The sequence below is a fragment of the Oreochromis aureus genome, linkage group 18 (assembly GCF_013358895.1).
Source record: "Oreochromis aureus strain Israel breed Guangdong linkage group 18, ZZ_aureus, whole genome shotgun sequence".
NCBI classification, from domain to species: domain Eukaryota; kingdom Metazoa; phylum Chordata; class Actinopteri; order Cichliformes; family Cichlidae; genus Oreochromis; species Oreochromis aureus.
This window is the reverse complement of record NC_052959.1, coordinates 13,858,073-13,881,844: the sequence shown is the minus strand read 5'-3', so window position 1 is coordinate 13,881,844 and position 23,772 is coordinate 13,858,073. Positions and strand designations below refer to the sequence as shown.

The 23,772-nt window shown below is 42.0% G+C and overlaps 2 protein-coding genes across 2 annotated transcripts; both read left to right on the top strand.

Moving 5' to 3' along the window:
- Positions 1 to 359: 359 nt before the first annotated feature.
- On the top strand, positions 360 to 13,814 carry prss56 (serine protease 56). Its single transcript, XM_039602709.1, has 15 exons — positions 360 to 418; positions 8,114 to 8,281; positions 9,529 to 9,687; positions 9,808 to 10,062; positions 10,157 to 10,346; positions 10,449 to 10,557; positions 10,642 to 10,798; positions 10,904 to 11,046; positions 11,149 to 11,308; positions 11,473 to 11,661; positions 11,766 to 11,957; positions 12,055 to 12,257; positions 12,542 to 13,082; positions 13,172 to 13,278; positions 13,348 to 13,814. Exons 2-15 carry the CDS (start codon positions 8,182 to 8,184, stop codon positions 13,519 to 13,521), a joined length of 2,679 nt encoding a protein of 892 aa, XP_039458643.1. The 5' UTR covers positions 360 to 418; positions 8,114 to 8,181; the 3' UTR covers positions 13,522 to 13,814.
- Positions 13,815 to 14,888: 1,074 nt separating this feature from the next.
- chrng (cholinergic receptor, nicotinic, gamma) lies at positions 14,889 to 22,112 on the top strand. The gene is made up of 12 exons (XM_031743745.2): positions 14,889 to 15,141; positions 16,532 to 16,668; positions 16,930 to 16,974; positions 17,073 to 17,197; positions 18,024 to 18,179; positions 18,707 to 18,804; positions 18,929 to 19,129; positions 20,648 to 20,762; positions 20,838 to 20,952; positions 21,058 to 21,319; positions 21,450 to 21,583; positions 21,691 to 22,112. Exons 1-12 carry the CDS (start codon positions 14,889 to 14,891, stop codon positions 21,904 to 21,906), a joined length of 1,857 nt encoding a protein of 618 aa, XP_031599605.2. The 3' UTR covers positions 21,907 to 22,112.
- The last annotated feature ends 1,660 nt before the right edge of the window (positions 22,113 to 23,772 follow it).

The window sequence follows — 23,772 nt, the reverse complement described above, 5'->3', positions numbered from 1 at the left end:
CCCTCCTTCTGTCTCTCCTTGCCTCTGTCCATAAATCCACCAGTTGCCCTATAAAGAAAGTCAAGTCACAAAGCAGTGTCATAAATGCATATGCATGAATGAACAACAAATATGGTACAAAGCTAATTGCTGATAAAAACATCTTCATGTACAACTGATTATTTGGCCCATTCATGTATCTACTGTAGCTACATAAAGTCTGTACAAATTTGTTTTCATTGCCTGGCAACGCATTAAAATGACTCTTTCAGATTAACAACAGGTCTCACTGCTGCTATCAATCACCAGCATGCATCTCCACACGAACCCACATTTCCTGTTATGTGAAATGTCATTTGCTTACCTGCTTTGACCTGAGCCAAGGGGATGATCGGAAACTATGATCGGGAACCTGCTGTTGAGGCAAAAGCTCAGATCGGTAAGTGAGGCAGAGCCTGCTTTTCATCCAGACAATTGGCCGTGATGGTAGCAGCACCATAATTCATGGCTAATGGTTTGGCTAGGGAGAGGAAAGGGGGGGTGATGTGTTCTGCCTCTCCCAACAGGTCAGTCAGAAGCAGCAGCAGCAGCAGCAGCAGCAGGCATGGGGAGGTGACACCAAGGAAGGAACAGGTTTTTGTCCTCCAGTCTACATTTCAGTGGGTCTAACACCGCAAAGAATTAAAAAATTAATTCAATCTGTCATCTGAGACCATGGTTTGAAATATGAATTTTACAGAATTTTAAAAAGTATTAAAAATGTGTTAAAACAGCATCATAGTTGGGTTCATATCTAGTTAAGACAGTTACATCCACCAGAGTGGATTTATGGTGAAGCAGTAAAAGTTCTGGACTTTTGAATTTGACAGAAACTCTAGCTATGCAAATTAAGCTCATTGTTAGATAAGTATGAGAGGCGTCTTCATGAATGTAAAGAGGTTTTAGTTCAGGATGCAAACCTGTAACTCAAGAACAGAAAGGCCTGATTAAACTGCCAGGTGAAAACGGATGAACTTTAACTAAAAATAATGGGAAGAGTGTGCAGAGGGAAAGAATGACTGCAAATGGAACTGGGTCACTAATGTTTACTAATGATGCAAATTCTAATGTTCATGAAACTAAATTTAGGGCATTAATCGCTGATCAGATTCAGTCAACTGCTGCAAAAGTGATAGTGTGGTGCCACACAACACAGGGGAATAGTGACAAACTGAACCAGGGGCTTCCTGAAGCAAAGAAATGTAACAATCTTAAAGGTTGGACGTCTTTTACTGTTTGCGAAATTGTAAGCAGAGAGACTCACTAACAAGCAGCAAAAAAGCAGCTGCAGAAAAGGCCTGGCAGAGCATCACAAAGAAAACACGTTGATTAAAGAAACTTAAAAAATGAAAACATTTCTGTCACTGCTAAACTTAATGTCACATATGTAAGCAGATATATAGATAGAACATTTTGCAAGACAAGTAACTGTATTTGTTTTATTGATTATTTGTTTATTTGCTTAGTTTAATCCACTACTTTTTGGCAGTTCAATGTGCTACAGGTGTATGTGTGTGTGTTTGTGTGTATGAGACAGAAAAGCAGATACAAACAAAGAGAAAGGAAGCAGGTAAGGTCAGCATAGTAGAGTACCATCTCCTGATAGTTCACCTGAAGAGCACTCTGTTTGTTTTTGATGTTCGTGGGAAGACATGAGACACTGTACAATACTGTCTGTTTTTCATATTGCATCAGATTCTTTATCATTAAATTAATTAACTGGTGCATCCAATAAGCACATATTAAACTGCCATATTTGGATATATTCATGATGAATACGAGTACATCACTAAAACTCATTTTTTGTTTGTGAATTGTTGCACAACAGAAACACAAAGGCAGATATAGGGAGAGAGCATGGGGTGATCTGACTGACCTTTCTTCCATGTGCCTTTAAATCCAGTATAACTGTAATTGTGTAAAAATGTAAATGTAAAATTGTTATTAATATGTTGTTGCATTTGAAATAAATGGTCACACTTGACCAACCAAACAGTAATTAAAAAATCCCTATGATGTTCCTGCAGCTAGCTAGCATATTAGCTAGGCTAGCTTAGCTACTTAGCTGTGATGATTCTCATTGTTCCTTTAGCTGACCGATTTAGACTATATTCAGCCATTCAAATAATATATTGAGTCCACCTAAACTGAAAAGAATTATTTTATTGAAATTGAAAAACATGAAGTATGAAATGTCTGAATATAATAACCCTTTCTTATTAACTGTCAAGCTAAGTCCATTTTATTAATACAGCAGATCTAAAACAACAGAAGTTAATCCAGCCTAAAGTGCTGGATCAGAAGAAGCTGAAAGCTTTGTGGAGTCCAAAGATGGCCGAAGCTGGAGGAAAGCATACAAGCTACCAGCTTAAGCTAGTTAGCTTTAGAATTAAAGCTGGATTTCTTTGGAGAAGCTTTAAATAAGAATAATGACACTGGCCAGTTAATTAACTTTGTATTAACAATTCACAGCAAAAGCAGTGTCTTTCTTTATTATTTTTATCAATATAGTCTAAGGAACACAGTCACTTACTACAGGCTTTAAATATCTAACATGATCTTATATAAGTAGTTTTTTTGGTTTCTGTTATATAAAAACTGAAGATTATAAATTGAATTGAATCTCAGCAGAGGGTAAATACTCTACCAGACTGAACTGCAGAGCTATTAAAACAGGAGGTTTCACTGCTGTGACACTAGATGTCAGTCTTTACAAAGCTGCTGCTTGTGGATTCTCTTCATGCAGCCTGTCTCCTTTTTCAGCTGGCTGCTAGTCTTTTTTTGTTTTTGATGCAACAAAGTGTGTGGCCTTATCTCAGTGATCAGGAGCCCAGGAGCCCAAAGCATGCAGCACAGAGAAATACACATTTTAGAGACAGACTGCCCATTCCCTGCAGGTACATGAACCAGAAGATGCTAAGTAGTTTCAAAACATTTAGCAAGTGGTGACTGAAAGAAAAAGCTTTTCACCCCCCACATGTGGCTCCAAGGTCAAAGATACAGATTCAGAGTATCCAATTTCAAACCATAGCTAAGAACAGTTTTATATCTCTGTGCCACTCTTTTAACAACTCCATTTATTTCCCTAAAAATGCAATATTTTATGAAAAGATCATGGGTGCGTGGTTGAATTATTATCAGGAAAAATGATCAGAGCTGTGTTTCCACATAAACTTAATCAGCCATGTCATCATTCTCACTCCATTTACGTAAATTGGAGATTTCATTATCGAACAGTTGGTGGTTAATGTGAACTTAATGGCAGTTAATGTGATTGTTGAGGTCATAATAGATCTAATTAACAACATGTCTAACAATGACAGGCCTGTGCAGACGAACTGCTTCTGCTTGACTATTGTCATGAGGTTCAAGTGTCTGTCTGTGCTGAAATGTTGGGAACCTCTTCTCCCTTGCGTACCCCACTGACCTAGATTTCAATTGTTTTCGGCCCGAGACAATGGGGGGGAAATGGTTTCATAACTGAACACAATACCTGGGTGTTTTTCAACACGATTGTTGTTAATGTCGCATTGTAGTGTGAGTTGGTGTAACCTGCTCAAGCAGCCAGCCGCAGACAAGCCTGTGGACCCCTCAGTAAATCATTTGTGAACCGTTCAGCAGAGGATGTGCATCCATGTGAATTTCTCCAGAGAAGCTAGTATATTCCTTGCTGCTTCTAACAGACCTCTCATATTTCCTCAATAAAACATTACTCTCCTGAGGAGTGTGGTGCTTTTAATATCGATGGCAGAGAAATATATTTTAGTCAGTGCTTCACTGAAGGCCTCAGACAGAGACGTAGACCACTGAACCTTAGATGCCAACAGGTCCTAAAACTGTACCAGCTACACTGATCTGTCCTGAAAACTGGGGAAGCTGACAATCTTGAAGTGGTCATTTATTCAGTAGATCACAATCTGATCTTAATTTTGTTTGTTAGGTGATAAGAAAAGTAGTTTTAAAAATACTGTTTAAATCCTGTCTTTATTTTGTCACAGAAAAGTGAAATTTCTGTGCACTGTCTGGTTGAGTGCTGGAGTTTTAATTTAATTTAATTAAAGCCAGGAGCTGCTAGTCAAATGCTCTTGATTCACTGTTCATCAGCTTAGGTGAACACCTCTATAAAAGCAGAGGCAGTTTGCTGGTCTGAAATATTCAAGTGTGTGCTAACACAACACCGAGTAGGAAATACATCATGAAGGATCTTAAATAGGAAGGGTTATAAGGCCATTTCCAAGCCATCTGAAGGCCATAATTCTATAGTGAGAAATATTATTCACAAATGGAAAACATTCAAGAGAGTCGCCAGTTTTTCCAGGAGTGGACATCTCAGCAAATTCACCCATGCAGTGTTCAGAGAAACTTCAAAACATGAGCCATTCTCAGACTCTACATGCCTCAGTTAGAATGTTAAACGATAAAGTTCATGACAACAGTTAGAAAAAGACTGAACAAGCATGGCCTGTTTGGAAGGATTGTCAGCAGAAAGCCTCTTAAAGAGAAAAAAATGTCTTATAGATAGATGAGATCAAAGTGAAGATGTTTGGTCATGGTGCACAGTGCCACATTTGGAAAAGAAATCAAATACAGCGTACCAGCACAAATCATATCAGCTGTCAAGCACAGTAGTGGAGGGATGTTGATTTGGGCTTATTTTGCAGCCACAGCACTTTACAGTCATTGAGTCTTAAACTAAAATATTCTAGAGTCAAATGTGAGGCGTTCTGTCTGAGAGCTAAAGTTTGGCCCAAATTAAAATATAAAGGACAACGATCCCATGCACAGCAGCAAATCAGACCTCAGCCTGATTGAAATACTGTTGTGGGACCGGAGATCTGTACATCGGTGAATGTCTGTAAAACTCAATGCAAAGAAGCAACACTGAAAGGCTCAGTGGGAAAAATTTCTACACAACCATGTGAGAGATTGATAGACACACAGTGAATGATTACTTCAAGTTGCTCATGAAGCTGGGGTGTGCTTAGTTTCTCACATGACTACACAGAGTCCTGCAAAGCTTCTGTCTGTCTTTCTTTCACACTTTCACACTCCCAGTAACAACAAGCAGAATGACAAAACCTTTTGCCTTAAACTGAAGATCCTGAAATGTGTCAAAGGAACCGTCGGAGAACAGAACATCACAGATGTAGAAGTTGGCAGGGGGAAAAAAGAGAGTGCTCCATGTTTGGTAGATAGATGCAGGAAGATTCATCAAAAGGCAAATTAATCAAAGGACATCAACAGCAAATGGGGAAGGGATGAAAGAGTGCCGCCCGTTTGTTCACTCCCGCTCTGCTCCTCCCGAACCTGCTCTCTGATCTCATCATGCCGCACGAGTGCATACAGGGGGCTGGAGCACAATGAGTACCACAAAACATATGCACATTAACAAATGTCTAAGCAAAGCTTGAAAAAGAAGAAATGCAATTAACGCGGTTTGTTTAACTCAGAGTGGTTTTTAAAGTCTCGTGTTTTCATATTTGACTGTTTGCGGTTTTCCAGTATCAAAGTGTTTGAACTTACGTGAGCAGAAGCTTTGAAACATAAACACAGAGTAACACAGTAACACATACTGTATGATGCTGTTAGTGTGAACTGTCAGGGCTGGGTTGTGGCAGCAGTGGACGGCCCTCTTTGATAATGCTCTGCTAGATTGGGCAGCCGCTCTTTTTATCGTTCAGCCAGTTAGTTGGCTCAGAGTTGACTCCAATTTGTACTCCTCCTTTGGGTTTGTCAGCACAGACCACTTTGTCCGTCCATCTAGACTGTGGCCCCATGTTGTCAGAACATGTTGAATTTTGTTTTTATTCAATATAATCACTCTTAAAAACTGCTAAAGTTGGTTGTTATACCCCAGGAAGCTAAGGTAATGGGGGGAAAGCAACACAACTTGTTCAGTTTGAAAAAGGACACATGAGGGTAAATTAGCCAATTAAATACATTTTTCTTACTAAGTAATCAAACAAAAGGAAAGAGCTGAGCTGCTATGATGATCAAAAGAAGAAAAGCCCAACAAAACCTAGAAGCTGATCAAAAGAATAAGTCAAAACAGTTGAAAATTGCCAAAACACCCTCCTTGCCAAAACACACACACAGCTCACAAGCTGCAACACAAAGGCTCTCTAGTACTGGAGCTTGCCTCTCTGTGGCCTTAAGTACTCTGGCCTAATGGCTGGGTAGTCAGCTGTATAGTCACTGGTGGCACCTAAGGCTGGAAAGGCCTCATTCACAACCAGAAGTTAAAGCAGGCAACTCAGGCGGTACATGTGCAGTAGCTGGGGGTGGGTGAGAAATTAGCTCAATCAGTGGACCTTAACAGATTTGAGCTAAAAGGTTAATAAATAAATAAATGACTAAAATAAAACACAGACCACTAAAATAAATACATATCTGATTTAAAATGATCGGCAACGGTCAAAACAAGTTATAGAAACAGCTGAAACAGCCCACTTAAAGTGTGGCAATCAGTTGAAATTGTTGATGGGATGGAAACTGCTATAAGCATTTAAACTAGCTTAACAGCTAGCTGTTAAATTGATTAGCCTAGTAACAACAATTAGTAGACAAATGGTTTAAATCAAGCCAGTAGTTATGGATAAGTGGTTGAAGCAGTTTTCTAACCACAACTGATAAATTGTAAGCTGATTATTTATTTCTAAACATAAAGTGTAAGTTAAAAGTAGACCAGATCCATCTTAAAAATAGATTAAATTAGCGAGCATGTTAGCTCCACTACAGGGATTTGGGACTAGGCCTACATCAGATGAAACAGTATAGCTGCTTTTTCCAGATTTTAACAGCTGTAATAGCCTTAAAATGATTGTTCACATCTTTAGATATCAGTTAGCCCACAGTTAACATTTATTTTTTATGCTCCTGAGTCTACACTGTACAACTGCAACTAATGACATCACTCAACCGCTAGCTTTATGCTGCATTAACCTTGTTTTTTTAATAGGGGGCATAGTCCTATTGATTTATTCATCTAATATTTTTAAATAACAGTTTTATCCCTTACATTTCACAAAATCTTATTGCTTGCCCTGTGTGGCATTTTCTCAAAAAACCTATAAATATTCATTTAAAAAAAAAAGTTTATAATGAAACATTTCTATGTAGTAGGAAATTGTTCTGACTTAACGTGCCCGTCTTGTTTTGGCAGGTGAGAATATCACCAAAATCTACAACAAAATTCAAGTTGTGGTCTCAATCAAGGATTTCTCTTTTTCTTTAAAAAATACATCATGTTCCTGAGCAGTCTTTTACTGTATCTTTATGTAACAAAAGCAAAGTTCAGCAGAGAAAGACAAAAGTGATGTGAACTGACAATATTTTAATGGGGGGATAAAAGATTGTAAGTGATCAATGGAGGCGGCATCCAAGTGATGCCCGGAGGACGGCTTTGATGTGGCCATCCTCAGAGGGACGCCTGGGACAATGCCCTCTTTGAGGGGCATGGGCAATGGCAGACACTTCCCTCTCCCTCGCTCCTGCTCTCTCACACTCAGCCTCCCTCCGTTTCCTGCTTCCTCCTGCAGTACTATGACTCTTTGGTTTAGATGTTTACACTCTGCATCATTTACTATCCTTAACTGTATAACTTTCTCCCTCTTTCTATCGCATTAATTCAGACAACACCCCCTTCCTCAAAGCCCAGCCAATCGTTCTTCTTCCCCCCCCCTCCTCTGTATCTCTCTCTCGCTCCCTCACTCGGTCTTCTTTCATAGAACCAAGCCTCTTTGTAATGTCCAGCCTTGGCAAGTTGCGCCCGATTTGCTGTCACAGTCTTAATGAATTCATCTGTTTGTGTATTGGCCATGGGAGCATTTCTCCCTCCCTCTCCCTCTCTCTTTCCTATCCTCCACCCCCTCCCTCTTGCTTGTGGTCCCCTGAGGGCTCTATATATACCAGGGACCACTCCAGGCATCTATTGTTCCTCTAAGTAAACTTACAGACAGATGCCCTGCACCACAGTTTGGGAGAGAGCCCAGAGAGTCAGGAGGAGGGAGACAGTTAGTGAATGCATAGAGCTGCCAGACAACAAGGACCTGGAAACACTGCAGACTCATCTCCAGCTCATCTGCATCCTCTTCAGTCATTCTGTGTGTCTCTTGCCTGCCTGCTTCTTGCCACTGTGGAGTGGAGGTCTGATGCTCTGACAGCATGCCGCTGCTGGTGTCACTGCTGCTTATGGGGCTGGACTGCTTGCTGGGAGCCCCAACAGGAAGAGAGGTCTACAGGATGCCCCAGAGTGCTCTTAAAGGTAAAACTGACCCATCATTTCTCATTTATGGCAGTTTATGTTAAGACTGGTCACAGCTGTAGCTATCTGTGACTATATTTGGGAGAGCTTATGTCAAATGTCTTCAGTAGCAAATGAGTCTCTTGCAGAAAACAAATAGTAATGCTTAAAGCATCAATACCTCTAAGTGAGTCAAACACCAGAAGAAACATCTGGTGATATTGCAAGTCTGAGTGAGATTCACCTACAGTTTGGCACATGTACACAGCTAATAAAAAAATCTAAAGTTTTGCTTTCATGGATTTTTAACTTTAATGCTTGAAAACAACACATTGTAAAAGAGCCAAAACACAAATGTAAACAATGAGTACTGGCCAATTTCAGCACTACTCTTCAGGACCTGTTTGAAGCAGCAAACAGTTGTTTAAATTAATTTCATTTAGTGCTGTGTGACCTTTAAATCCTACAGTAGAGCACAGTGTTGAGGGGCCTCTGGCCTTCTCTGGTTGAGGTGCTGAGTACAGCAGAGCCTTCATGCAAGTGACTGGTGATGGCAGTGTGTTTGGAACAAGGGACTATGGGTCCCAGCCGCCCCGGGGCTGCCAGCCTGTGCCCTTAGGGCCTGTCCCTGCCCACCAGCCTCTGCCCGCTCAGCCTTGGCCTTCTAATTAAATCTTCAATCAGTATTGTTGTTGTTACTGGCGTATCCTGTGATGTTTTGCGGCACAGAGGGGGGCAGCAGGGTCGGCGGCCCGATTGAAGTGTGTCTGTAGAAGACTCACCAGGGCGCTGAGCGTGAGCTAGCTTCCCCAAAATGCTGCCAATGAGCTCAAAGAGCAGCATGAGAAAAAAGGGGGCTACGCACACACATACCAGAAAGCTGCACCAATTCATGTTAATGCTTACATACACTGTGTTCCCACAGCAAATGACTGTCTTCCTTATTATGACCTAGATGTCCTTTTTTTTAAAATCACTGCCACAAATTTCTCCTCAAAACAAAAATTGGGTCATTTTATTGATAATAATTCAAACAAGTCTCTGCATATGTGTTCAGGAAACAAAATCTCACAGTAGAACTGATTGAGTTTGAATTTCATCCCAGTGCAGTGCTGGAGCTTGGAGGCAAATATCAGCGTATGTCATTCTGTACTGCAGTTTCTGCACATCGGCTTGGCTGATTTATATTGCTCATCTGTGTTTTCTTCTCTTTTCTTGCACCTTTCCTTTCCTTTCTTCTTTTCTTTTTCTTCCTGTCCTTCCTGCAGCTCTGTCTGATCGGGGCACTGTTGTGCTGGAAGCAGCCATGGCCAGTGCTCTGTCCACTCTTGAGCGTGCAACGTCTGAGAGAAGCCGGGCTGAAGCCAGCTGCCGGGGTTGTGTTCCCTGTCTGTTTCAGAACTGCGGACAGCTGTCAGGGTCCTGCTGTGAGTGCAACATAGTGCTTTCTTGCCTGTTCAATCCTGATCACCTTTTAGTCACATCGAATCACTGCTCCACCACCGCTACATCTTGGTGTGTCTTAGATGTCCCCTTCTTGTCAACAGCGTCTTCTTCCAATGCTCTATCAGAGCCCAGCTGTGAGGTCATCGGTAAGGCCCAGAAGCTTCAGGGTGAGGCAGAGAGGAGCTGGGCTCTGAGTCAGGCCTGTGCATACTATCAGCATCGCTGCCCACCTGGTGAGGTGGACACGGAGAACTGCATCAGGATCATGGGGGAGAGCTGCAGCGCTCGCGTCCTCCAGTGCAGCCTGCTCAACACAATGCAGAACCTGGAACCGGCTATGCAGACGCATGCACAGGGTGAGGGGAGACATCTTTTTACACATGCAGAGGCATTGGATTTAATTGCTTTGCATCGTTTTTCACCAGCGGTGCCTGTTCTCTGTCCCAGCAGCAGTGTGCGGTCAGAGGTCAGCCACAGTGCAAAATGTTACGCAGCCTCGCTCCAGGATTGTGGGCGGCTCTCCTGCACCTCCAGGCAGCTGGCCCTGGCTGGTTAACCTGCAGCTGGATGGTGCCTTGATGTGTGGAGGGGTTCTGGTGGACAGCTCCTGGGTGGTTACCGCCGCACATTGTTTTGCTGGGTTAGTGTGCATGTGTGACTATTTTCTTTGCAAAGACAGATGAGATAGTAGTCAAATTCACAGCATTTAGCATTTGTTAAAACTGTCTTTTGACCTCCGCAGCAGCCGTAGTGAGAGCTACTGGACGGCCGTCGTAGGCGAGTTCGACATCACCAAGACTGACCCCGATGAACAGGTTCTCAAAGTGAATCGCGTCATCCCCCATCCGAAGGTAAAAACCCAAAACCTTTTAGTATTTTAATTAATCACCGATTTATTGATCAGAGGCAATAACAGTTCTGTCATCTGTCTGCAGTTCAACCCAAAGACATTTAACAATGATATAGCGCTGGTGGAGCTCACTTCTCCAGTGGTCCTGTCTCAACACGTCACCCCAGTGTGTCTTCCTTCTGGTATGGAGCCCCCCACTGGCAGCCCGTGTCTGGTGGCAGGCTGGGGCTCCCTCTATGAAGGTGAGTTCAGTATCCTATAGACACACACGGTGTCATGCTAGCCTCATGAAAATGCAACTTATTTATTATCCTACCAAATCAATAATGGTATATTTTTCTCCACAGATGGCCCATCTGCTGATGTGGTGATGGAGGCCAAGGTGCCCCTGCTGCCTCAAAGCACCTGTAAGAGTGCTCTGGGCAAAGAACTGGTCACCAACACTATGCTTTGTGCTGGTTATCTTTCTGGAGGCATAGACTCTTGTCAGGTGGGCACATTAGAATTTCTGGGTTTATTTTTGAATTATCTTTATCAGTTACTGAAGTGGCACCAGTTTAATTCATTGCAAACCATAAACTATCACCTGCAGGGAGATTCTGGCGGCCCCCTGATCTACCAGGACCGAATATCTGGTCGATTTCAGCTCCATGGCATCACCTCCTGGGGAGACGGCTGTGGAGAGAAAGGCAAGCCTGGCGTTTATACGCGGGTGTCTGCCTTCTCTGACTGGATTCAGGCAGAGATACAAAGTAAGTTGTGTATTTATATCGATATAAAGTAATCTGACATAACCTCGCTTTACCGTAAAAGTAAACTCATCTGAGTAATCTGAAAAATATTATCAGTGGCTACTCCGTAATACTGACATACTGCACTTCATCATGAAATCATCACTTCTACTTCTTCTTTTTAGAGTCATTTGGGAGCCGTGAGCCTACATGTCCAGAGCTTCTAAAGACAACTGAAATGACAGAAGAAGAACAGAGGTCAGAGTTCAGCTCTCTGTGTCGCTTCTATAAACTGACCTGTCCTTCTGGTCAGTCTGCCGGCGCTTGCAGCCGACTGGCCGAGGAGAAATGCCTCACCCGCTTCAAGAAATGCCGTGAGTACTTTTATTTGAAACACCTGGCTTCATGAATGTACAACAAATACCTGATATATTGTTTACGCTGAGTTTTCTGATCTTTCGTTCTCTCCATCATCTAGAGTTGCACTCATTCTTGCAGACCCTGCTGGACTTGCTCCAGAGGGCCGAGGACTACATCAGGGACAAAGTGGACTTGACTTTCTTCACCCAGACTCTGCCTCAGCTTGTGGAGCATATCTACAGCACAGCTTTCACTCACACCAGAGAGAGGCGGGACCTAGGCCTGAGCCACAGTCTTAAACAGACTGAAGGTACATGACTGACAGAGGATGTTTTTCATCATTTGTCCAAGCTCAAACTGTCATGTTTTGCTGCTTGCTGCTGTAACAGGTGTTTTATTACTTGCAGAACAGCTAGGTGGTGCTGTGGTGCCAGCAGAGGAAGGCCCTTCTCCAGTTCCCCCAGCCTTATTCACAGACATCGGGGCCTTGGTGGATGACTGGGAGAAATATCTTAGAAGCATGGCTGATGATGTGGATGAACAAAACCCTGACACATCCACAGACATCTCCTCCAAAACCAGGAGGCAGGAGGACAACCTTTTCTTGCAGGTGCGCTGTTTAATGCTCAAGAATGAAGTGATGCATGGTTTATCTTACACAGACGACCATTTGAATTGTATTTGTGTTTAATTTAATGAATAACTGCATGTGTACAAAGTAAACTGTGGTTAAATACAGCACAAAACAAATCCTAGTAAGATAAAACAATGAAAATCAAAACTAGGGAGGGTTAATGTGAGTTTCTTTCAGTTACAGAGACGGTTTCTCTTTGTTTCCATGTGTTTTTATTTCAGCTTGATCTGAACATCAAAACCTATTTTTAATGTCTCCAGACACAGGACTCCTTTCTGCAGCAGCTTGAGGGAGAATATCAGTCCATCATCTCAGCTCTGCGTTCCAAACTGGACTCCAGAGCTGCTCCTCCCATCCTGCACTTGGACACAGTCTACCTTCAGGAGGAGTCTCCCAGAAGTCCGTCTGTCTTTACTCCATCCACTGGAGCACCGGACCACACCCACTCACCCTCCTCTTCCTGGGTATCACAGAAGCCTTGGTCACTTCTGACAGCGTTCATAAATGATGTTAAGAATTTAAAGGCGCAAAGTAGGATTGCCACAGAAGCAGGATCGCAGAGTGAAAGCTCATTTAGTGAAGGAGCTACTGCTAATGAAAAACAGAGAGCCGCGTCAGAGGGTTTGACATTTTCTGAGAATGGAGACGGCACAGAGTCAACAACTGTTCTCCAGCCAGTCACTGAGAGCGCGCCCACAGAGACCGCTGACCTCAGACAGGCTGCTGTCAAGCCTTTAATTCTTCACAGAAAATACAGGAGCCTTGTTCACAGGAGGCAAACGACTGGCGCCAACATGAAAAGTGTGTGCCACATCTTTATTCAGACAAGTTTCATTACATATATTCCAAAATAATGCATGTGCTCAAGTGTGTTTGTTTCCCCCCTGTAGTTTGTCCTGGAGTGAGAGAGTCTTCACAGAAAGTCAGCCAAGTCAGAGACTCTTACAGCTGGGTGTTAAACATCCCGAGCAAGAATCTCCACATGAACTTCCAGGAGGTAAGTCCCAGTAATATGCATGCAATATTCTTTTTGAAACAGCCTTTTAATGAGCTCTCTTTTCTTTAGGTGTTAGTTGATCTGGGCTCCAAGAATGACCGAGGACTTTACCAAGCGCGGGTCAGAGCTGTAGTTGGAGGACGACCTTTGACCTTCTACAGTCTTGTGGGCCTAGAAAACGATTCTTTCTACCGCAGCGTGCCGAGGATCATCGCTTTGGCACTGGAGGCTTTCAAGTCATAACTGCTAACAACGCTAAAAAGGAGAGATGATGGCAGAAAGCCTCTCCAAGTCAACTGAGAAACTTTTAACAGACAGATGCGTTGAAAGCGCGCACAGACTTTACTTCTTGCCTCTGCTGTTTCCTGACTCTAAACGAAAAACATGAATGTATCAACCCACTTACAGACCACCAGTCACACCACAAGCTTTTGTATGTGGTTGTAGATGCAGCCTTGTCTAACTTATGAACCCGAACAAAAATGATAAGTTATTCATATTGTCTTTTACAAAGGTTGAGCCTCTTGTAAAGCACATACGCGATATATATATTATGTTTATTCTTGTAATATTTATTTGTATAGAGAAAAGTATTTGTATTTTTGTAAAAAACAAAAACTAAGGTCTATAAATAAAAAAGTTATTAATGTTATGGGATGCTGTGTTTATTGTAAGGAAAGACTGAGTTAGCAGTAATGCAGCTTCTGATCTTCCCGTCTTTGTGACCCCACATTCATTGGTTTCACCCTTTGAGCAGAGCTTTACGGTCAGTGCAGCAGCTGTTACTGTGATGACAAGAACCTCCATGATTTCTTTTCTTAAGATGGGTAATTTTAATAGGATCCAGAAATACACCACCCTCTAGAGTCTCTTATTGTCTGTCATTATCCACAACTGGCAAATTTAAAGGAGGTGGCACTCTTTGAGCAGCAAACAAGTCCCCATTATTGCTTTGTGTTGACTTTTGCTTCTCTAGTCCTGTATTTGAGTCTTTAAATGATCGGCTGAATTAAGCCAGTACTTAACGTTGTGATCACAGACAGGTAATTTCCCAGAAAAGGAACATACAGGGGCAAGACAGCTGAGTAAACACAGATACATACCTCTGTTAGATCACATTAACTCCTGCTTTTGGCTTGCGTGCTTAAGTGTGTGTATTTTTGTGACAAACATGCACACACACACACACACACACACACACACACAAGTAATGACAGGACACAAATGTGCTGGCATCCAGGGCCTGGCCACTCATCACAGACGCTGTGCTGTAAATGGACAAGACTTCCCACCTGTTGTCTTCTCTGCTGTTTGTCAGTTTTTTTTAGTTTCTGGCTTGTTGTGCTCTTTCTCTCTTTAACACCAGATCTGTCTAATCCCTCTGTTGTAAAGAATATATTTAACTGAGACTATAAAACTGAGAGTTTTAGATATCAGTGGTGTGCCGAGTGTGGTCTGAGTTCATTACAGAGAATTACGTTCATGTAACTGAGCAACAATAGACAGGTGCACCGAACAGAATTATAATGTGACATGTTTAACACTGGAGGGCAGCCATGGACAGAGTACAATGCTCAGACTATGGGTGTGTGTCTGTGTGACAGCTGGCTATGCCGTGCTGGAAATCCACTTTTGGATTTTACCCTAACAATCACCCAGTCACCAACCCCCAACCTTCAGCCTTCCCGTCAACCCGAGCTTCGACCTCTGGTGGGAAGCACACACGGGTGCCCGAGTCCATGCGTGTCACATTAGTGGTTGAGGGATTGTCTCGGACAGCACTGCTCAAAGACACGCTGATGGATTTTGAACCTCCGTGCACTCTGCCACTCTTTATAGGAGTGTTGGTGTTTTGTGCCACAGGTAGGAACACTAAAGAGCCACTGCACAGTTTGAGTGAAGCAGTTTGGGTTTCTTGTTGCTATTAAGTGATTTGCATGCTGTTGTTTTTAAAGACCAAAGATGCTGAGTGTTGCTTAGAAACAATATGCTTTTTTTTTTAGCAGTCTATTATTTTCACTAATTCTTACTGTATTTGCATTCAAACAAAATGCAGTACACTGAAAAGCACTGATCCACAGACTGTACAAAGCATGTGTTGTTGGCATTTTCACTGGTAAATCTCAAAACATCTCTTCTCTCTAAAAGATCTAATATATATTTGTCAGTGCACACAGTCCCACTCAGTTTGTTATGCTCATACTATACACATGTTCTCCTTCACAGTCTACTATTAGGCTGGTAACTACATTTAAAAAAAATTATTGAATATTTGAAATGTGCATTTTCATTACTACTTTGTTTTCTCAGGCACCATAGGACAATTAAAAGCTTTCCTCTATATTACAGTTTGAAATTGTTTTTAATAACTTTTTTTTGTCTTTTGTTATTTTTCCAGTTTGCTAGTAAACTGAAATAATATTTTGTGCACTGGTGTTTTTTACAAAACAAATATTTTTATAATGTAGTTGTCTCTTCATTGTTTATTTGATTATTACGACAAAGTTTCTCTGGGAAATTAAACTCAAATTTTATTTTCAAAGTATTCATGAGAGACTGTTTTTACCTGTGCACATCAGTAGTTTTCACTTAGGCTTCCATAACTTTGGGGAGATGAAAGAAGTAAGTAGAGATACCTAATCTTCTGGCTTAACAAGTTCTGAAGCCTACATTTCCCATCATGCAGCTCAATAGCATTTTTAATCAAATGCCCATACCTCCTATATACTAACTTCCTTCATCCAGTTTTTAAAGCAGGCTATTTGTTAATAATTTTGCCACAAATCGAAACCATGGTAACCATGTTGTAATCTCAAACGTCACAGTAGAGCTGATGCAACTCCTTTTCACAACTGGAGCAAATATTCCTTATGACGAGCAAACTATGCAAGAGATACGATCGAAAAGCTGCGGGGATCGTCGCATAAACATACAAATTTATACAAGACTTCTGGACTTATTTCAGCACGGATGCTATATCTGCTTCACTTCATTGAAGTTCCATTGTGTCCCCTGTCATGTGTGTCTCTAACAAGTTAAAAAAAATCAGATGTACTGGAAGACATCTGAACGTGTTTGAGAGGATCTTGACCAGAAGATCAGTCGAATTCAAATCTTTTACAACTTAATATCTTTATTTGCTGATTCCCACAGCTTTTTAGATTGTCTGGGTATTTTACCTGCTATAAAAATGCACAGATCGACCCTTTAAATCAACCTGCTTTGCCGTGGCTGTTCATGTTCTTGTGCGCAGCCTCGGCAGCCAATCTTGAAAGGGAGCTGTTTAAGGATTTGATGAAGGGCTACAACAAGAACGTTCGGCCCATGGAGAAGAGTGGAGACATTACTAAAGTCTCCATCAAGATGACGCTCACCAACCTCATCTCTCTGGTGAGTAGAGCTTGTCCTGGTGCGTATGACCCTCACCAAAATTATAATTCTCACATTAGACAATCAGAATACATCATTTTTATTTTTATTAAATTATTCTCGCAAGCTATGAGCAAAGTCTAACTGACACACATCAAAAATGTAATATTTTTGCCTTCTTCAAAACATAGGACAGGCTGGGGTTAGAGTTGGGTTATCATCTATAATGACCTCAGAGGGTTATTGTCTATGGTTGCAATGTTTACCAAACTGTGTCCTCAGAATGAAAAGGAGGAGGCCCTGACCACCAACGTCTGGATAGAAATGGTAACTTTTGGAGGTCTTTTTTTAGCTTCTTTCTTTGTAAACTTTACCCAGTTTACACATTTGAAAGGAAGTCAAACCTGCAGTGTTTCTGTGTGTAGCAATGGTGCGACTACAGGCTGAGATGGGACCAGCCACCCAGGTCAGCTCTGTATGGGAACATCACCTCTAGTCTGCGTGTCCCCTCCAAAAGCATCTGGTTGCCTGACATTGTACTGGAGAACAAGTGAGTGAATCCACCTTCAGATATGAATTTTCCATTGAGATATGAGTTTCATGGTTAGGCAGCCATCATGATACGTCTCTGAGGACTTTTTTGGGCTGTTAGTTGAAGCATTCTAAAATATTAATTAACAATAAATTCATTTTCAGGATAAATGGGAACACAAAAAGTGCATTTATACAATCACCCATCAAATCATAGTTGATTCTGATATTTGTTTATTCAGAAGACCAGTGGATTAAATCGGGTTTCTCTGGACTAACTAGTCTGCTTAAAGCGTTGTAAATGCACCTAAAGTACTTTGAAAGTAAACCAAACAATGTGTGTGAAGCAAAGAAAGCATTCACCAAAGATAAAGATGTAGCAGGCTTTTTTTCCAATCAAAACTTTGGTTCTGTTTTCTTTGAGCTGCACCAACCCTAGTGAAAGGTAAACATTACATAGTGTTTCTAAAATCTCCTTTCCTCTGTGCTCGCTGAGGAGGAGCACAGTGCTGCAAAAATGGAAGCAAAGGGCAGAGTTTAGGTAAAAGAAGTCATGAGTGAACTTCAGATAGCGCTTTCAGGTTCTGCACTCTCACACTGTTAGAGGCAGATTTAGTTTTTAATACTATTGCAACCTGCCACCATTTAAAAGCACATATTATCACATTATAATGACAGATGCATTTGTTTCCAGGTAAAGTTTCTCCTATCTAAGCTAAATCTACAAGTCTGTACATGTGAAATTTACATGAATGAGGCCTGATGTGTGCATGCATGCACGAATGTATGCAATAAACTGCAGATGAACCATACACCATCTTTCTCATCTTTCTTCTGGTCTGTAGCATTGATGGACAATTTGAGGTAGCTCTTTACTGCAATGCACTGGTGTCTCCTGATGGCTGTGTGTACTGGCTGCCTCCTGCTATTTACCACAGCGCCTGTGCCATCACTGTGAACTATTTTCCCTTCGACTGGCAGAACTGCACCATGGTCTTCCGGTAAGAGATCAGATGGGACTTGGTGATCTGTACAAAACACAAGCAATCACAAGTCTGTCACCCCCAATCGGTCAAGGGAGATGGTTGTCCCTCCCTCAGCCTGGTGCTGCCGGAGGTATTTTCCTGTTAAAAGGGAGTTTTGCCTTCGAACTGTCACCAAGTGCTTGCTCATTGGGGGTTTTCTCATTGCTGGGGTTTACTCTGTATTATTGTAGGGTCAGCTGTTGTTGTAATTTGTTCTGATATGAATAAAATTGAATTGAATTGAACTGTAAATGAATTTGGAGGAAATGTGTAGGCCTCTGTGATCCCTGGCATGTTGTCTGGGATTCTTCCATGTTAAAGAGAAGCATGAATGATTCAAGTTGATGTTTAAAAGGCCGATGCATGACATTTAAAAAGAATCCAGAGTGTCTAAATCAACAGCAATCAGCAATCAGCTTCCTTCAGTCATGTTACATTCTTGCCCTTCCGATGAAAGTGTTGACTGGTCGACTCTGACCGCATGTTTTGTGCCATGTGTTCAGCTCGCAGACTTACAGCGCCAATGAGATCGAGCTGGTTCTCACAAAAGAAGATGACATCACATTAGAGTGGGTGGATATCGACCCAGAGGCCTTTACAGGTATTTGAAGAATAGATTTGAAATTAGTGAACACAATAAAGACATCCATTGGTTCATGTAAAGAACAAGAAACTGTTTTTCTTGTGATAAAAGACTATTAAAGACTTTTATTTTGTGTTTTTAGAGAATGGAGAGTGGGTTATCAGACACAGACCAGCCAAGAAAGTGATCAACACTCAGTACACCAAAGATGACCTGGAGTATCAGGAGCTGGTCTTCTTTCTTATCATTCAGAGGAAGCCTGTCTTCTACATTATTAACATTATTGCTCCCTGTGTCCTCTTCTCCTCCCTCGGGCTGCTAGTCTACTACTTACCTGCCAAAGGTTCTTCTTCTTACTTTGTGTAAAGTGTGATCATAAACCCATCAGGCATAACATCATGACTATCTGCCTAGTACTGTGGTGGTGCATCTTTTGCTGGACTCCACTAGAGCCCTGAAGGTGGTGCTCTGGTATCTGGCACCAAGATGTTAGCAACAGATCCTTTAAGTCCTGTAAGTTTCATGGCAGGGCCTCCATGAATTGGACTTGTTTGTCCAGTACATCCTGCAGATCCTCGACTGGACTGAGATCTGGGGAATTTGGAGGCCAAGTCAACGCCTCAAACCTGTTCTTGTGCTCCTCAAACTATTCCTGAAACATTTTTGCTTTGTGTCAGGAAGCACTATCCTGCTGAACGAGACCACAGCCATCAGGGGATACTGTTTCCATGAAAGCTTTTTCATGGTCTGCAACAATCTTTACATAGGCGGTATATGTCAAAGTAACATCCACATGGATGGCAGGTCCCAAGGTTTCCCAGCAGAACGTTGCTCAAAGCATAACACTGCATCCACTGGCTCACCTTCTTCCCATAGTGCATCTTGGTGCCAGGTGTTTCCCAGGTAAATGATGCACACACACCCGGCCATCCACGTGATGTAAAAGTAAAAGTGATTCATCACACCTGGCCACCTTTTTCTATTGCTCTGTGGTCCAGTTCTGATGTGCATCATCCCATTAGACTGGGGGCATCATGCAGCTATGCAATGCTTCTTCCTGTTTAAAGGGAGTTTTGCCTTCCCACTGGCACCAAGTGCTCGCTCATTGGGCGTTGTCTGATTGTTGGGGTTTTCTTTGTATTATTGCAGGGCCTTTACAATTAAAGTACATTGAGGCGACTGTTGCTGTAATTGCAATATAAATAAAATTTATTTGAATTGAACTGTAAGGAATTTTGGAGTGAATATGTAGGACTGAAGCTCCATATGCAACAAGCTACAATGGACTGTGCATTCTAAGACTTTTTTTTTATCAGAACCAACATGAACTTTTTCTGCAATTTGAACTCCAGGAGCTTGTCTGCTGGATCGGACCCCATGAGCTAGCCTTTGCTACCCATGTGTCAGTGAGCCTTGGCTGCCTATGACCTTGTTGCTGGTTCACCACTGTTTCTTCCCTGGACCACTTTTGGTCTGCAGACCAGTAACAACCCATAAGAGCTGCAAAATATGAGATGCTCTGACCCAGCTGTCTAGCCATCACAATTTGGCCCTTGTCAAACTTGCTCAAATCCTCATGCTTGCACATTTTTCCTGCTTCTAACCTCAACTTTGAGGACAAAAAGTTTACTTGGTCCCTAATATAGCCCATCCACTAACAGGTGCCATGATGAAGAGATAATCAGTGTTATTCACTTTACCTGTCATAATGTTGTGCCTGTTGATGTATGTAGACAGTGAGTCAGGGTTTTATTCATACTTTGACCTATGATCATGGCAATACAGTGACGATCTAGCCGTTGATGCATACATTAGGTCAAAACTGCACCACCCTGACTGAGTACTGGTTTTGGTTTTACAGCTGGTGGTCAGAAGTGCACCATGTCTATTGTGACTCTTCTGGGCCAGACTGTGTTCCTCTTCCTCATTGCTAAGAAGGTTCCAGAGACTTCTCAAGCGGTGCCTCTTATTGGAAAGTAAGCAGCTCACTTTCAGATTTCGGCTCAGAGTTTTAGGTTTGTGTTGAAAATGATACGAACATTTGACTGCAGGTATCTTATGTTTGTGATGTCGGTGACCACCATGGTAGTGATGAACAGTGTCGTAGTCCTCAACGTATCCCTGAGAACCCCAAACACTCACAAAATGGCAGACAAAGTTCGGAAGGTGAGGCTGTGTCTGAATCATTTGAATATCTTTTAAAGCTGCTCAATGAAGGGAACACAAGTCTATTCAGCTGTGATGTCATCTTAAACCCTGTGTCACCCTCAGATCTTCCTAAACATCCTGCCTCGCCTACTTAGGATGCAGATGCAACCCTGGACACAAAACGCCAGCAATGCATCAGAAATGAGAAATGGAACTGTGTCTGCAGGCAGGAATGGTGTCCACCTGGTTCCCTGCCGTCGCCGCAGCTCTATCACTGTCATCACTAAGGCGGAGGAATACGTAATGAAAACAGCTCGGTCTGAGCTCATGTTTGACAAACTCAGAGGGAGAAATGGATTGATGAAATCAGTGCTGGAGAAGCTGCGTAAGTATTTGAAAGAGTTTGTTACACACGTTAAAAAAAAAAAAAACTTTTGACAGTTTAGGTTATCCTTTGAAATGCATCAATATAACACACAAATATATGGCTTTTTCTTTTGAATATATGACTCCAGATGATGGGCTGGAGGGGGGTACAGCACACCACCTTGTTAATAGTCTAGCAAAGGCCAGTCCAGAGCTGAAGCAGTGTGTGGCCTCCTGCAAACACATCGCTGAGACTACAAGACAGCAGAATGACTTCCAGAGTGTATGCTTAACCATTTTACTCTTTGCACATTTACAATGGACATTTTAATGAGTTCTTAGTTGGGAATGCCAGAGCTAATAGCAATGTATCATCTCACTCAACCTCAGGAAAATGAAGAATGGTTCCTGGTTGCCCGTGTCATCGACAGGGTCTGCTTTATCGTCATGGTGCTGGGTTTTTTTATCGGCACTATTGGCATCTTCTTGATGGGCCACTTCAACCAGCCGCCCGCTACACCTTTTCCTGGGGATCCAAAGAAGTATCTCCCTCCACTACACAACATTACTGCTGTAGCAGGAATGGAAACAAACGCCTTAGGGTGAACCAGGGAGAAATGTTTAATGTTATCACTTTACCTAGAGTGAGAATCTGACAGGCTTCATTAGTGATCTTTCACTAATGACTACGATACAAAGAATGGAGAAGATGCAGCTGTATGTGTTTTGTGCACAGGTGTCTGCTGTGGGGCTGCGGACTATCACAGAAGCAATCCACTGCACTGTTCTGTGAATGCATACTGTATCAGCTGTCCTGGCTGTTGAGATTGTTTGTGTTGCATTTAATGCTGTAGAAGAAGGTCTCCTTACTTACGTCTCAGTGTTTGCTCTAAGTGCTGTTCATTTTTAACAAAACTATGGGCACAAGCCACGAGACATGGTGTTGACCACAGATTTCATTCGTTGTAATCTACGAGAATCAATAAAAGCATTTTAATTGCATGGTTTTTGTGACTGAGTCATTTTTGAGGCCAGTGGAAAGTTTCTGCCCCCACCCCTCCACTCCCAACCCTACCACTGAAGCACAAATATCCTGCACAGCCCCCCTCCTCTGGAAGCATTTCAATTACATGACTGAGTGGTGCCTTTCTACCCCAACAAAAGGCAGATCCGGCTGGTTGGGATGGAAACAGAGTCGTTTTGAGATGGAGCTGAAGTGAGAAGTCCGAAAACACTCACAAAGCCAAACACTGCTATGTGAATAGCCACACAAGCACGCGGGGGGTAAGAAGGCTTAGCCCCTCCAGATAATGATAACTCATGAAGGCTCGCCTGGTTTCTTGCTCGTAACACTTAGATGATCCGAGTCTGTGGAGGGTGAACACTGATGGTAAGCAGGCCTGTGATGCTCTTTTGTGCTGTTTTCTTTCTTTCTAATCTCTTATTAGAAATACATGATAAGTAAAGGCTCCAGGAAGATTTTAGCCAGTTTAGAAACTCTTGAGCTATCAATGTTTATACAAGGGAGCTTCGGATTAATGCTGTGAGCTGCTACATGCAGCTGCAGGCTGGGTGAGACAGGAATATTAGCGTGTGATCTAAATGTGAAAAAGTATTATGCTGGCTACTATTGCAAGGAGGATGTTAATATTGATACCAGGGAAGAAACGCAGTACAGGAGAAGGAAAGCTCCTTTTTTCCCCCAAACTTTTGATCACAACATAAAAATTAATTACACTTTAAATTACAAGCTTACATGATCTATTTGTAGTTTTATTTATGCACTTTTTGCAGTGATTTTGAGACTGTTTTAGTGGAGGTTTTATCATTTTTTTGTCAGATTAATATTTAGTATTTAAGGCACAACACCAGTTCCAAAAAGTTGTGATGCAATTGTTTGAAAATCTGATAAACCTACATTTTCTTAACAATAGAACACTGAAAACATATCAAATGCTTAAACTGAGAAAATGGCTCAGAAAATTGGGGTTGGCAAAAGGCTGGGAAAGTAAGTATTACTCAAAGGAAACAGCTGGAGGAACATTTTACAACTAATTAGGTTAATTGCACCATTAAACAAAAATATGACAAAGATCCAGCAGTGCTGAGCAGATATAATCGTAGCTTTTCTAAAAGTGCAGCAGGTGGTCTTCTCAGTACCCAGATGTCTACAGGCTGTTATTAAAAGAAGGGGGGATGCTACACAGGGTAAACATGGCCCTGCTCACAGCTTTTTTAATACATACGGCCGCCATGTTCTGTTTTTATTTACATTTTACACACTTTCACAACTTTTGGGGGAATTTGGTTTGTAAATAATGAAAGATGTGTGTGGATTTTCTTCTTTAAGCACCTACTATACTTTATTTAAGTAACTTGCTTGCAGCCTATAGACCAGGTGTGAGTTAAAGCATCCATCCTTCAAATGTTTTCTTTAAGGTTTTGGTATGATTCATTTTTCAGTTTGAGACC

What these genes read in the sequence shown, in the direction of transcription:
- chrng (XM_031743745.2), top strand. Translation starts at nt 14,889, where the DNA reads ATGCCGTGCTGGAAATCCACTTTTGGATTTTACCCTAACAATCACCCA. An exon ending in GACATTGTACTGGAGAACAA is followed by an intron (nt 17,198 to 18,023) that starts GTGAGTGAATCC and finishes TCTGGTCTGTAG; the next exon opens with CATTGATGGACAATTTGAGG. An exon ending in CGACCCAGAGGCCTTTACAG is followed by an intron (nt 18,805 to 18,928) that starts GTATTTGAAGAA and finishes TTGTGTTTTTAG; the next exon opens with AGAATGGAGAGTGGGTTATC.
- prss56 (XM_039602709.1), top strand. Translation starts at nt 8,182, where the DNA reads ATGCCGCTGCTGGTGTCACTGCTGCTTATGGGGCTGGACTGCTTGCTG. An exon ending in GCCCCAGAGTGCTCTTAAAG is followed by an intron (nt 8,282 to 9,528) that starts GTAAAACTGACC and finishes TCCTTCCTGCAG; the next exon opens with CTCTGTCTGATCGGGGCACT. An exon ending in AGGACAACCTTTTCTTGCAG is followed by an intron (nt 12,258 to 12,541) that starts GTGCGCTGTTTA and finishes TAATGTCTCCAG; the next exon opens with ACACAGGACTCCTTTCTGCA.